Source organism: Suncus etruscus, chromosome 4 (assembly GCF_024139225.1).
Source record: "Suncus etruscus isolate mSunEtr1 chromosome 4, mSunEtr1.pri.cur, whole genome shotgun sequence".
NCBI classification, from domain to species: domain Eukaryota; kingdom Metazoa; phylum Chordata; class Mammalia; order Eulipotyphla; family Soricidae; genus Suncus; species Suncus etruscus.
In genome coordinates, this window is record NC_064851.1 from 8649148 (window position 1) to 8663979 (window position 14832).

The following is a 14832-nucleotide window of genomic DNA, read 5'->3' on the forward strand; positions in this document are numbered from 1 at the left end:
ATCCTGGAAGTTGTCTCAGCAGCAAAGACATAACTCAGTTCCAATCCACCGCCAGTTGGTTTTCCATAGTGTTTTGCAGAATAGAAATTATTCCAACTGGTTCAGAGAAACAGTATAGTGGGTAAAACACTTGCCTTGTCTACTATTCAATCCCAAGCATTATTTAGCCCTTCACCCCTGAATATCACCAAGATTGATCTCTAGACCCTGCCAGGTGTGGCACAGAAAATCCAAAAATATGTTTCCAGGCTGGAGAGCACAGTGGTTGAGCATTTGCCTTGCACATGGGCTGACCCAGGACAGACCCAGGTTAGATTCCCGGCATCCCATATGGTCCCCCTAACTAGCCAGGAGCAATTTTTGAACACAGAGCACCACCGGGTGTGGCCATAGCCCCCCCCCCAATATTTCCATTGTTTCATTCATGGGATTCAAGGCTTTTCTATACCCAGTATGCCATTGTCATAAGTGACTACTGATACCTCTTAGAAGAAAGAAAACTTGGGGTTTTGGGGTCTGAGAAACCTGGGAGCTGTTTGCCCTTTGCTAATGTCACCCTTATAGGCCGTCTATCATGGGAATCCTTCACGAGTGTTTATTTGCAGCAAGAATCCGAGGGTGTGGGGCATCCAGGTGATTCTGACACCCCACCCGGACTGGACGAGCTCTTCTCCACTTCCATTTCCTTTCCCTCCCCGCCTCCCCCGCACCCGCCTGTTCTCATGGGCCCCAGGAGCTAAGTGATCTGTCCAAGGCTTCAGAGACTGGGGACAATGGCTTCCTTTCTGTCTCCTGATCCTCAGGGGCTTTGCTGTGCCCCAAAAGTTCTCTCCTCCATGGGGGGCTTTCACTCTCCTGATGACTAACAATAGGGGTGACACTGTCAAATCTAGTGGAACCCCTTCCCACTGCTCCATGTAGAGATATGCTGTGAGGTTATCAGGGGAAAGATGCAGAAATTAGGGGCCCTCACAGCCACCAATTCATAAATCAGTCACCAGACACAGTGTAGGGGTAAAGGCACTGCCCCTGCACAGACCACCCAGGTTCAATCCCTGGCACCACAGAGTCCCCTGAACCCACCAGGAGTGATCCCTGAGCAAGACTTAAACCCAATTCCCAGCACCACATAGGGTCTCAAGCCAATCAGTAGTGATCCCCGAGCACAGAGCCATGAGTCAGCTCTGAGCACCACTAGGTGTGACCCTAAAACCAATCACAAACTCCCATCCCGTCTCCAAACTGCAGGTCCAGTGGGCAGCTGTGGACAGGGAAGTCTCTTCTTCTCCAGCCATGCAGAAGATGCCTGTCTGCATGGTGGCAGCCACAGAACTGAGCCCCTAGAGGCTCAAAGTGAACCCCAAAGGCAGAGCCAAAGGGAGAGGCAGGGCTACGAACCCAAGAATCCAGCCGTCTTTGCCTAGAGACAAATCCAGCCTAGAGGGAAGACACTCTAGTCGGGTTCACTGTGAAAATGCAGCCACCAGAGTATCCAAAATCCATGCCTGCCTCCCCTCTCTCCCTTCGTCTCCTCCCCAGAAGCAAAGAGGAGGAAATGGTCAGATCCCCAAGGTCTACAAGAACCCAAGAAAAACACTTCAAGTCAGTCAGGCAATACCCTTTATTATTTCATACAAGTTCGAGATCAAGGCCACGGTGCGGTTATAAAAACAGAACAGAAAAACATAACAAAACATCAGTTCGGGCTGAGCCGATAATAACACAGGGCTTCCACGAAAACAAGACAGAGACACAACATCATTGCAGGTTTATACAAAACTGGGCATGACCCACGCACGGGTTTGAAGGCACTGGTAGGTCATGGAGACCCCAAATTGGGGTGTCTGGGTCTGGAGGAGGTTCAGGAAGAGTTGCCATTTCTGGTTGGGTCTTCTAGGCTCTGCTGCAGGAACGGGTGTGTGTGGTGTGTGTGTGTGTGTGTGCTTGTGTATGTGTGAGCATGAGTGTGTGTCTGTGTGAACGGGTGTGTGTGTGTGTGTGCTTGTGTATGTGTGAGGATGAGTGTGTGTGTCTGTGTACAGGGGAAGGGAGGATCCCTGGTCCCACAAGTCCAGGTCGATGGTTGGATGCCAAAGTGCTGCTTTCCCTTTCCAGAGAGGAACATGGGGGAGAGGGGCATCAGCCCCAGGCCCCTGGCAATCACCCCTCTCTGCAAAGAGGGTGTGGGATGGGTCAGAGTCTGTGACACGGTTCGATTTCGTCGCTCACATGGCATACAGGCCCACAGCGGCCACCGTGGCCACCAGGAAGCTGAGCGTCAGGACCCAGCGGAGCAATGGCGTCTGCGAGAGGCTGAGCTGGGGTTTTGTTCTGGGGGTCTCAGAGGGAGCCCGGCCTGAAAGAGACAGGGAGGGAACATGTCAGTGCTGGGGTGGGCAGAGTTGTGTAACCCAAGGCAGCAGAACATAAAACACTGCATGGGACTATGATTTCCCAGGAGGATCTGGAGTCAGCCCCTGGGTACAATCCCCAATGGTCCCACACTTCTGCTGGGTAATCAATACCCCAAAAAGACAGGCTCCAGGGACTGGAGAGATAGCACAGTGGTAGGATGTTTGCCTTGCACGCAGCTGACCCAGGACAGACAGTGGTTTGAATTCCAGCATCCCATATGGTCCCCCGTGCCTGGTGATTTCTGAGCGCAGAGTCAGGAGTAACCCCTGAGCATCACTGGGTGTGGCCCAAAAACAAAACAATAAAAAGACTGGCAGGCTGAAGGCATTGCTATGCCCCAAGTCGCCCCAACCTGAGTGGCAGGCTTCAATTAGTCCATAGCCTGAAGGCATGGGAAGGTGTCAGGCAGAGGAAGGCCAGGGATCCCAGAGGGTGAGACTGTCCTGCACTAGTGGACTAGGATCACCAGGCTGGGAATGATGAGTCTAGTTGTAATAGCTGTAAACAGTCCGATCTTCCACATCATTGGGGACCTCTGTTCCCTAACCCTATAAGGGTCCCCCAAGAACCTAAACGTAGAAAGGGGGAGAGGTCGGATCTCAGGCCTAGGAGGGTCCTGTATGCACAAGTCCTCATTTTTATTTTCTGAGTTTGATTTTTGGACCACACCCAGTGACGCTCAGGGCTGACTTCTGTCTTTGAGCTCAAGACTGACTTCTGGCAGTGTTTGGGGGTCTTATGAGGTGCTTGGGATTGAACCCAGGTCAGCTGTGTGCAAGGCAAGAGTCCTGTGTGCTACACTATCATCTCTCTAGTCCCACTCTTTTTTTTGGTGTGGGCAAAGTGTTTTGGGTTTCACCCAACAGTGCTCATGAACTACTCCTGGCTCTGTTCTCCGGAGCCAGCCCTGGCAGTGCTCTGGATCATTACAGCGCTGAAATCAAACCAGCAAGGCAGGAGCTGGAGCAATAGCTCAGTAGGTAGCACATGTGGTAGACCTGGGTTTGATTCCCCAGGACCCCATATGGTCCCCTAAGCCTGCCAGGAGTAGCCCCTGAACACCGCCAGGTATGGTCCAAAAGCCATTAAAAAAAAAAAAAAAAACAGCAAGGCAGGTAAATGCCTCAGTGTTACTTGTCCAAACACTCAGTAGCCAGTTCACTAAGAAGGAGCTCAGACGCCCTGGTTTTAGGAGATGGGTAAACAGAGGTAGGAAGTGGTTTTTCTGGCTTGCCCAGAGTCAGGCTCCACCTTTCAGAGGTCAACCAGGTCCAGAGATCCCAGAGATAACGCTGTAGCATCTTACCTAGCTCTGCACGCCGGCGCAGCCCCTGAGACTGTGCAGGGCTCTGGTCCTCAGTGTCTTGGCTCTGTAACTCCTGGAGGTCCTCGAACACCTGAAAGGCAGAAGGGACATGTGAGTGAGACCAAGGGCAGGCCCCAGCAGGGAAAGTTCATTGGAAACTATGTGAGTAAAAAATAATACAGTGGGGATGGCATTTGCCTTGCACACAGGCAAGTGTGCCGGCTTTGATCCCTGCCATCCTATATGGTCCTCCAAACCCTCCAGGGTAACCCCTAAGCATTGCCCGGTGTGGCCCAAAATAAAAAAGAAAATGTAAATTAAATAAAAAAATCGATGTTTTGGGGGCTGGAGCGATAGTACAGCAGCTAAGATGCTTGTCTTGCACGCAGCCAACCAGGTTCGAATACTAGAATCCCATATGGTGCCTGAATCATAGACAGGAATGATCCTTGAGTGTGGAGCCAGGAGTAACTCCTAAGCATTGTTAAGTAAGGACCAAAAAAAAAAAAGGAAAAATCAGGAGGCCAGAGCCATAGTATAACAAGAAGGGAGTTTGCCTTGCACATAACCAACCCAGATTCAAGCCCTAGCACTACCAGGAGTAATTCCTGAGTGGAGAACTGGGAGAAAGCCCTGAGCATCACTGGGTGTGGCCCAAAACACAAATAAGAAAGAAAAAAAAAACTCAATGTTTTGGGGACCAGAGTAGTAGCATAGTGGTAGGGCGTTTGCCTTGCACGCCGCTGACCCAGGACGGACAAGGGTTTGATCCCCGGCATCCCATATGGTCCCCTGAGCACACCAGGAGCGATTTCTGAACACAGAGCCAGGAGCATCCCCTGAGCACCGCTGCTGGGATTAACCAAAAAAACAAGTCAATGTTTTGGGGTCAGAACTATAGACAGCAGGTAGGACCTTGCTTGGGTTCTATCCCTGGGATCCCATCTGATTCCCTGAGAACCAGGAGGAGTGATTCCTATGCGCAGAGCCAGGAGTCAGCCCTGAGCACTGCTGGATGTGGGCCCCCCCAAAAAACAAACAAAAAAAAAAGATCGCTGCTCTCACTGGGGGGACAGGACAGCTCCAGAGCGGGCCGCCTACCTTGATATTGAGCACAAAGGCTGCCTTGGCCTCTTCCAGAACCCGCTTTCGCACTTCGGGGGTCATGTCCAGCGTGTTCATGCGGGCCCGGTAGAGCTGCTTGAATTTGGTGGCACTTTCGATGTGGGGGAAGGTGAAGAAAGCCAGGCCATCGCTGGAGGCGGGCAGGTCCAGGGCCTTCTGCGCGATCTTCTTGAGGGTCTGGCCCCCTGACAGGTCGCCCAGGTAGCGGGTGTAGGCGTGAGACACCAGCAGCTCGGGCTCCTGGCGGCCCACCTCGTGGAGGCGTCGCACATAGCGCCGAGTGGCCGGGCTGGCCGAGATGGCCTGGCGCCAGCCTGGCCCGTACCAGAAGGACAAGGTACGTTGCAGGGAGGCCCCCCGGTGCAGCTCCTCAGGGAAGTAGAGCGGCTTGAAGACGGGGTTCTCCTTGTTCCGCTCGATCTCCTCTTCCAGGGCCTCGTAGATGTAGTAGAGCGAGGCCATCACCAGCTGCAACCAGAGTGGGCTAGTGTGAGAACCATCCAGGGTCCCTCCAGGCAGAGATCCCCCAACCTCCTCAACCCAGGCCAGGTCTCCCCACTTCCCATCAGGCCAGAGGTTACAGACACCTCATGACTCCACAACCTACATACTGAGCCTGAAATTCCTAGATCCCCCTGAATTAAACGGTTTATTTTTTTTTGGTTGGTTGGTTTTGGGGGTCACTCCAGCAATGTTCGGGGCTTCCTCCTAGCTCTACACTCAGACAGGAATCAATCCTGGAAAGGTCAGGAACCATATGGGATACCAGACTTTGAATCCAGCATCCATGCATGCAAGGCAGCATCCTCCCAACTGTACTATCTCTCTATATCCCAAATTAAACATAATTTTTGGGGGGTCTGGCAGGGAGGGACGGATACCAGGCAATCCTAGGGGGGCAAGATACCAACACAGATGTTTCAGAGTGCCTGAACCCAGGGTTCTCACATGCAAAGCAGGCAATCCAGCCAGCCATGCCACCTAATTTAATTTGGGGAGGGGGGTAATACCTGGCAGTGTGCAGGGCTTACCCTGGCTCTGCACTAAGATCACCCTGATGAGCTTCAGGGGATCGGATCCTACTGTTTAAAAAAAGAAAAAGAAGGGCCCAGAGAGATAGCACAGCGGTGTTTGCCTTGCAAGCAGCCGATCCAGGACCTAGGGTGGTTGGTTCAAATCCCAGTGTCCCATATGGTCCCCCGTGCCTGCCAGGAGCTATTTCTGAGCAAACAGCTAGAAGTAACCCTTGAGCAACACCAGGTATGGCCCCAAAACCAAAAAAAAAAAAAAAAAAAAAGAAAATTCAAAATAGGAGCTAGGGCTAACCCAGGTTCAATCCCCAGCATCCCCTGAACCCAGGCAGGATTCCTGAACAGAGTCAGAAGTAAACTTAGGGACTAGAGCGACAGCACAGCGGAGAGGGCATTTGCTTTGCATGCAGCCGACCCTGTTCAATTCCCAGCATCCCATATGGTCCCCAGAGCTGGCCAATAGTAGTTTCTGAGTGCAAAGCCAGAATAACCTGAGTGCCGCTGTATATGGTCCAAAAATCAAAAAAAAAAAAAAAAAAAAAGTAAGCTCTGAGCATTGCTGGGTATAACCTCAAAACAAATGGGAGCTGGGAGAGAGTATATAGGGTGAATATAGGGTGAAACATTTGCCTGCATGCAGTCAACCCCAATTTGATCTCCAGCATGTCATAAACTTGTCTTGCCTCCCCCAGCCCTGTCAGGAGTGATCCTTAAATGCAAAATCAGAATTAAGCTCTGAGGGCCAGAGAAATAGCACAGTGGTAGGGCATTTGCCTTGCACGCTGCCAACCCAGGACAGATTATGGTTCAAATCCTGGCATCCCATATGGTTCACCATGATGTCAGGAGCGATTTCTGAGCAGAGCCAGAAGTAACCCCTAAGCGCTGCCAGATGTGACCCAAAAAAACAAAAACCAAAAAAAAAAAAAAAAGAATTAAGTACTGAGAACTGCCAGGTGTGGCCCCAAAAATCTGAGAAAATATGTGTGTAGTGGGGAGACATCAAGACAGTCCAGGGGTGAAAGTGTTTGCTTTACGTCCCACCAACTCTGTGGTTTGAACCCTGGCATTGCCGGGGTACTGAGCACAGAAACAGGAATAGCTTCAGAGCAATGCTGGGAATGGGCCCCAAACAAAAATAAAACCCTTATCAAGAGCTGTTCACCCCATGTGACAGATAAGGAGAGGATGGGAGGAGCCCGAACCCCACTGGAAGGAAATGAACTCGGGATCCAGGTACTGCCAGCTGCCAGCCTGACTTCCCAGCAGAAAGCGCTTCCAGGGGCCTCTGCCCTTTGACTTCTGGGTTCTCCTCCCACCATCTGCCCCCTCCCCGGGCCCCCTCTAAACCCCAGTGCCTCATGAGATAGCTGCAAAGACATGTCCAGTCACACAAGGAGCTGGGATCACATGTTAGTACTCTGGATGGGTTTGAGGGAGGACAAAGTTTAGACTTTCTGCTGGAGGATTCTGGGTCATTTTTGCTCCTGAGGCATAAACTATTTCTCACCAGGCCAGAGTTCCCATTCTTCCCCAGCTAGGTCCTGCAGAACAACTGCGGATTTGTGGAGGATACACCACAGTTTATCCTGAGCCATTTAACCCTCTACTGTGCTCTGCTTCCCACCAGAGAGATGCCTGAGGTCTGCAGTACCACTCAGCCAGCCAGGGTCCCTGATCCTGCAAAGGGCATCGTGGGACCATAGGCACTGCAGGGTCAGGCAGGAGGACCGAGGAGAGAAGTGGGCACCACCAAGGATGCAGCACTCAAGCAGAAAGACCATGGATGGGAGTTGGGGCTGGAGCAATAGCACAGTGGAAAGGGCATTTGCCTTGCTCACAGCCGACCTAGGTTCAATCCCCGGCATCCCATATATATGGTCCCCAAGCCTGCTAGGAGTGATTTCTGAACAAAAGCCAGGAGTGTGTGGCCCAGAAACAATAATAAAAAATAAAAATAGGGGCTGTCGCCATTCCACTCTCCCTGGGTCTCTGCATCTGTTTTGCAGAGCTCCGTAATCGAGCAATGTTGGGACAGAGTGTTCGGAGGTTCACGACCTCCGTGGTCCGGAGGAGCCACTATGAGGAGGGCCCGGGGAAGAATTTGCCTTTTTCAGTGGAAAACAAGTGGCGGTTATTAGCGATGATGACGGTGTACTTCGGATCTGGATTTGCAGCACCTTTCTTTATAGTAAGACACCAGCTGCTTAAGAAATAAGCACTTGCTGAGAAATAGATGATGAAGAGGAGCATATGAAGTGCAATCTTGCCCCTAATGAAAATTGAGCAGACCACTAAATATATTTATAAATAAACTTATGGCATGAAAAAAAAATAAAAATAAAAATAAAAAAATAAAAATAGGGGCCGAGCGGTGGCGCTAAAGGTAAGGTGCCTGCCTTGCCTGCGCTAGCCTTGGACGGACCGCGGTTCGATCCTCCGGTGTCCCATATGGTCCCCCAAGCCAGGAGTGACTTCTGAGCGCATAGCCAGGAGTAACCCCTGAGCGTCAATGGGTGTGGCCCCAAAAAACCAAAAAAATAAAATAAAATAAAATAATAAAAAAAATAAATAAATAGAAAGAAAGCCATGTCAGACGTTCAGACTCTGGAGGGGAAGGTAGAGGCAAGATCCAAATTCAAGGAGACAAACAAATAAACAAAAGGGGCAGGAGAGATAGCACAGCAGTAGGGCATTTGACTTGCACAGGGACAACCCAGGCAGACCCGGGTTTGATTCCTGGTATCCCATATGGTCCCCCAAGCCTGCCAGGAGCGACTTCTGAGCACAGAGCCAGGAATAACCCCTGAGCACTGCCAGGTGTGACCCAAGGACCGAAAAAACAAACAAACCAAATTCAAGGAGAGGGCCAGGAGCAAAAAAGTACAGTGGGGAAGGTGTTTGCTTTGCCATGCATCCAACCTGGGTTCTATCTAAGGTCCCCTCTAAGCTCCACCAAGAGTAACAACTTGGTGTGGCCCCAAACCAAACACCAACTGCAAAAATAAATCAAAGTACATGGCAGCTCCCACTTTCCCCAGCTACATCTCGGCAGTTAAATCTACACACAAAATAGTATGCAGCTGTTAGAAAAATGAAGTCATAAATGTGTTTATATTTGGATACATATAAATGGATACTGAGTGAAAGGAGTCAGAGGGAGAGGGATAGACATAGAATAATCTCACTCATTTATGGGATATAAGAAAAAGAAAAGACAGTATGGCAATAATATCCAGAAACAATAGAGAGAAGGGCCAAGGGGACCAGCCCATGGTAGGAAGCTTGCCACAAAGAATGGAGCCATGCAGTTAGAGGATGGACCACTAAGACAATGATAGTTGGAAATGTTCACTCTGGACAAGAAATGGGTATTGGATGGGCCGGGCGGTGGCGCTGGAGGTAAGGTGCCTGCCTTACCTGCGCTAGCCTAGGAGACGGACCGCGGTTCGATCCCCCGGCGTCCCATATGGTCCCCCAAGCCAGGAGCGACTTCTGAGCGCATAGCCAGGAGTAACCCCTGAGCGTTACCGGGTGTGGCCCAAAAACCAAAAAAAAAAAAAAAAAAAAAAAGAAATGGGTATTGGTGTGATAACATGATATGCATGGTAGCTCTTCATTAACAAAAATGTAAACCACAGTGTCTAAAAAAAAATAGAGAGAGAGAAAGAGAAATTAAATGTCTGCCCAGAGTAGGGCAGCGGGAAGGGTGAAAGGGAAACTGGGGACATTGGTGGCAGGAAATGCTCCAAGTTGAACGGTGGTGTATATTGTAAAACTGAAACTCAATCATGACAAACTTTGTAATCACAATGCTTAAATAAAAGGGAGAAAAAAAGGTCATCTGGAGCCAGAATATTAGCACAGCGGATAAGGCATTTGCTTTCACACACAGACAACCTGGGTTCAATCCCCGACATCCATATATATGATCCCCCGAGCCTGCCAGGAGAGTTCTGAGTGCAGAGCCAGAAGTAATCACTGTGGCCACAAAATAAAATGAACAAGCAAAAAAAATAAATAAATAAAAGGTCATCTTTGGGGAGGGAAAAGCACCCAGAGGCACTAGAAAACCATGCAGTGCTGGGGAAGGAAACCAGGGGTTCCCCCCACCCAGGCAAAGTCTGTGCCCCAGTTCTGGGAGGTGGACATCTTTCTGAAGGAAGAAAGGATGAGAAGAAACAGGACAGAAAGAGGATGGGTTGAAAGGCACTGGCCCTCCAGCCCCATCTCTAGGGCAACCTCTCTGTGAAGGCGGAGATGCAGGAGTAGGTGTTGGAAGGGGTGGGGTGCAGCTCCCTGGCCCCCATCACATGAGCAGCCTTGCATCACCAGCACCTGTCTATTTCCGATTAAGGCTGACCTTTATTTGCATGGATTTCCCAATGGTGTTGGGAAACCAACCACGTCGAGTGCCCGTCTAGGAAAACCCAGGGCTGCCACATGCAAACAGGCTACCCAGCCAGCCTCACCAACGCACTTCATTTTTGTTCTTTTTTTTTGAGGGGGGTAGGGAGTTATACCCAATGGTGCTCAGGGATTACTCCTGGAGGGCTTAGGGGACTATGAGAGGTGACAGGGATCTAAACCTGGATTGGACCCAAGCAGAGTAAACATACCCTATTTGCTATATTATCTATCTCCTTACTTCGAAAAAAAGGGGGAGTATTTGGAGCGGGTAGGGCTTTTGCCTTGCATGTGGATGACCCAGGTTTGATCCCTGACATCCTATAATATGGTCCCCCGAGTAGAGTACTGTAAGGAGTGATTCCTTAGTGCAGAAATAGCTGTAACCTCTGAGCACCACCTAGTTAAGCCAAATAATAGGGCCCGGAGAGATAGCACAGAGGTGTTTGCCTTGCAAGCAGCCGATCCAGGACCAAAGGTGGTTGGTTCGAATCCCGGTGTCCCATATGGTCCCCCGTGCCTGCCAGGAGCTATTTCTGAGCAGACAGCCAGGAGTAAACCCTGAGCGCAGCCGGGTGTGACCCAAAAACCAAAAAAAAAAAAAAAAAAAAAAAGCCAAATAATAAACAAAACAAAACAAAACAAAAAAAAACCAACAAAACCAAAAATCTCTGTTAGAACAGAGAAACGGCTCAAAGGGCCAAGTGAACACTTTGCATGTGGAAGACCTGGGTTTGAAAACCCCAGCACTACCAGGTCTGGCCTCTAAACCAAACCTAAATAAAAACACTGGCCCCTAGCACAGCAATAGGGCTGCTCTTTCCTTGCAGGAGGCCAACCTGGGACGGACCCGAGTTCGATTCCCAGCATCCCATAAGGTCCCTCGAGCCAGGATCGATTTTTGAGAGCAGAGCCAGGAATAACCCAAGCTCCGTAGCTGCCAGGTGTGGCTCCAAAACAAAACAAAACAAAAACAGCAAAGAAAAACCCTGCGTGGGTGTCACCTATCAGGTGACGTGGTGTCTGGGGAGGTGTGGGTGGGACCTACAGGTTCATGACCAAAAAAATGCTGGTGCCAGGCCTCAAACCCACGAACCAGCGGGGCTGGATTTCACCTTTTTCCCAATGACTTGCTGTGCAACCCCCTGTTACTCACTCATCTTCTCTGAGCCTTCTCTTCCCCAATGCCCCACCCCATCCCTTTATCAAGGTTGGAAGTGAAATCTAGAATGTGAAAGACCCAGAACAGGAGCTCAGTCAAGGGACAAGAGGACCTGGCCCTCCAGACACTCCATAGCAGGCTGTAAATTTGCTGTGTGAGGGCCCGGAGAGATAGCACAGCGGCGTTTGCCTTGCAAGCAGCCGATCCAGGACCAAAGGTGGTTGGTTCGAATCCCGGTGTCCCATATGGTCCCCCGTGCCTGCCAGGAGCTATTTCTGAGCAGACAGCCAGGAGTAACCCCTGAGCACCACTGGGTGTGGCCCAAAAACCAAAAAAAATAATTTGAGGGGCCGGGTAGGTGGCGCTGGAGGTAAGGTGTCTGCCTTGCAAGCGCTAGCCAAGGAAGGACCGCGGTCGAGTCCCCCGGCATCCCATATGGTCCCCCCCAAGCCAGGGGCGATTTCTGAGCACATAGCCAGGAGTAACCCCTGAGCGTCAAACGGGTGTGGCCCAAAAAACCAAAAAAAAAAAAAAAAATAATTTGCTGTGTGACCTCTAAGTAATCACATCCTATCTCTGAGCCTCCATGGTCCAACTATAAATTGATTCCTATAGCCAGGCCTAGGTGGTCTCCAGCCCCCACAATCCCCACCTGAACTACACCTGACCCCATCTTTTGCCCTTCCCCACCTGCAGCATGCCCAGGTCTACCCGATCACCTACCTTAAAGTCCTTTGGGGTCACCTGGCCCTTCTGGAAGTTCTTCATGAATTCAGCGTTCTCTGCCTGGAAGTGGACTTCCTTGGTGGCTTCCTTCATGGCCTCTGACAAATCCTGGCGCATGCTGCAGGGGGGGACAAAGAGGTGGCTATGAGCAGAGTGAAAGGGTCCAAGCCTGCAAGAAAGTTTGGGTGGGGCCTGAGCAATAGCACAGCAGGTCAGGAGTTGGCCTTGCATTCTGTACACTAGGCTAGATCCGATCTTCGGCATTCCATAGCGTCTCCTGAGTACTGCCTAGAGTGATTTCTGAGCACAGAGCCAGGAGTAACCCCTGAGCACTCTGAGTGGAGAGCTCAAAGGACTTTGCACGCAGGAGGCTTAGGCTGTATCCCTGATTCTGCATAGTCCTCCCAGAACCAAAAAGAATGACACCCCAAGCATAGATAGAACAAGGAGTAGCTTCCAGTATGGCTAGGTGTGGCCCAAACACCCCATCACCTCAAAATTAAAAAAAAAAATTTAATATGGGATTCAACAACAACCCAGTGGCTTTGATTGGTCTTTGGACCCAGATTTGTTTTTTGTTTTTTTTTTTTTTTGGTTTTTGGGTCACAGCCAGTGATGCTCAGGGGTTACTCCTGGCTGGGTGCTCAGAAATCACTCCTGGCTTGGGGGACCATGTGGAATGCGGGGGATCGAACCACAGTCTGTCCTAGACTAGAGCACACAAGGCAGATGTGTTACGCCCTGCACCACCACTCTGGCCCCTGGACCCAGATTTTATTTGCTGCTTTTGCTAAGGTTCAAATACAAATCTTACAACTGCTTTTTGGGTGATGCTTATTCAAAAGAAGGGGTTGAGTATTTAAAAAAAAGGGGGGGGGGATCCCCGGGATCAATAGCATAGTGGGGCATTTGCCTTGCATGCAGCAGACCTGGGTTCGATCCCTAGCATCCCTATATGGTCCCCAAACCTGCCAGGAGTAATTTCTGAGCACAGAGCCAGCAGTAACTAACCCCTAAAAACTGCCAGGTGTGGCTTTTCCAAAAAATAAAAAATAAAAAGAAATCCTGGGAAGCAGAAATATAATGGGGTGGAGGTAAGGAACTTGCTTTAACATATAGTAGGCCCAGGTTCAAACCCCAGCACCCCAATAATAGGGTCCCCCCAGACCTTAACTAGGAAAAATCAAACTCTACTCCAAGGAAAGGTCTGTTTCTGGAGTGGCATGAATCTTTCACAAGAATCAGCATTTCTTCGCCTTTTCTCCCACATCCCTTATAAAACACCCCAGCACGACAACCGCTGAGCCAGCTCTCAAGAGGAAAGGCAGTGGAAGGGGGCTAGATCAAGGTTCAAAAGCCCAGTTCTGGGGCTGCCCGGTCAGGCGACACAGGGTGGTCAGGCGGCACGGGGTCGCTGCCCCTCTGGATGGAAAATAATGGGGTTGGGGAAGAACAGAGCGACAGCACAGTAGTAGGGCATTTGCCTTGCACACTAAAGACCTGGATTAGATACCCGGCATCCTATATGGTCCCCCAAGATTGCCAGCAGTGACTTCTAAGCAGAGAGGAGAGCCAGGAGTAACTCCTGAGCACCGTCAGGAGTTACCAAACAAAAACAAAAACAAAAACAAAAACAAAAATGATTGTTCCTACATTTGGTTTAGTTCAGATATATATGGCATAGCAATGTTTATACAAAGTTACAAATATGTTGATATACACAACAGCAAATCTGAATAAAATATTGGAAAATTTGTCCATTTAAAAAAAATAATTGGGGGCCGGAGAGATAGCATGGAGGTAAGCATCATCGGTTTCGAATCCCGGCATCCCATATGGTTCCCCCAAGCCTGCCAGGAGCGATTTCTGAGCGCAGAGTCAGGAATAAACCCTGAGCAACCGCCGGGGAGTAGCCCAAAAATAAATAAAATATAATAATCACAATCAGGGCTCCGAGGCCAGAGCAACCGATAAAACAGTAGGTAGGACATTTGCCTGGCACTCGGCAGAACCGGATTCCATCCTGGTCACCCGGTATGGACCCCATCACTGGATGGAATCCCCCCCCAAAAAAAAATATATATATAAAGATATATATAAAGAGGAATTTCAGGGTGTCCATGAAGCTGGGCTCAGAGGCACCCCAGGAGTGGGGCAGACACTGTAGTCTTTGACATAGCCCCCTGAAAAAATATATAAAGTGGGATTTCAGGGTGTCCATGAAGCTGGGTTCAAAGGCACCCCGGAGAGGGGCAGACACTGAACTCTTTGACAAAGCCCCCTCCCAACACCACACACACACACACACACACACACACACACACACACACACAGACTCAGGCAGACCACTGAAGTCTTTGACAAAGCCCCCTCCCAACACACACACACACTGAAGTCTTTGACAAAGCCCCCTCCCAATACACACACACACACACACACACACACACACACAGTCTCTCTCTCCTCTCTCCCCTCTCCCCTCTCTCCCCTCTCCCCTCTCCCCTCTCCCCTCTCCCCTCTCTCTCCTCTCTCTCCTCTCTCTCCTCTCTCTCCCTCTCCCACTCCCTCTCCCTCTCCCTCTCCCTCTCTCTCTCTCTCTCTCTCTCAGGCAGACCAGAGTTCCTCGTTAAACAGAGCCCCCCTCCAAACTGGTCCAAAGT

General features: G+C 50.2%; 2 protein-coding genes across 2 annotated transcripts; one reads left to right on the plus strand and one right to left on the minus strand.

Annotated features, from left to right (window-relative positions):
• Positions 1-1665: 1665 nt before the first annotated feature.
• HMOX1 (heme oxygenase 1) lies at positions 1666-12293 on the minus strand. The gene is made up of 4 exons (XM_049771693.1): positions 12170-12293; positions 4823-5314; positions 3722-3812; positions 1666-2356 (listed from the first exon to the last, which is right to left on the minus strand). Exons 1-4 carry the CDS (start codon positions 12287-12289, stop codon positions 2226-2228), a joined length of 834 nt encoding a protein of 277 aa, XP_049627650.1. The 5' UTR covers positions 12290-12293; the 3' UTR covers positions 1666-2225.
• Positions 7842-8238, plus strand: LOC126006354 (cytochrome c oxidase subunit 7C, mitochondrial). Its single transcript, XM_049771749.1, has one exon. It carries the CDS (start codon positions 7904-7906, stop codon positions 8093-8095), a length of 192 nt encoding a protein of 63 aa, XP_049627706.1. The 5' UTR covers positions 7842-7903; the 3' UTR covers positions 8096-8238.
• Positions 12294-14832: the final 2539 nt, after the last annotated feature.

What these genes read in the sequence shown, in the direction of transcription:
- LOC126006354 (XM_049771749.1), top strand. Translation starts at nt 7,904, where the DNA reads ATGTTGGGACAGAGTGTTCGGAGGTTCACGACCTCCGTGGTCCGGAGG.
- HMOX1 (XM_049771693.1), bottom strand. Translation starts at nt 12,289, where the DNA reads ATGCGCCAGGATTTGTCAGAGGCCATGAAGGAAGCCACCAAGGAAGTC. An exon ending in TGACCCCAAAGGACTTTAAG is followed by an intron (nt 5,315 to 12,169) that starts GTAGGTGATCGG and finishes CTCTGGTTGCAG; the next exon opens with CTGGTGATGGCCTCGCTCTA. An exon ending in CCTTTGTGCTCAATATCAAG is followed by an intron (nt 3,813 to 4,822) that starts GTAGGCGGCCCG and finishes TCTGCCTTTCAG; the next exon opens with GTGTTCGAGGACCTCCAGGA.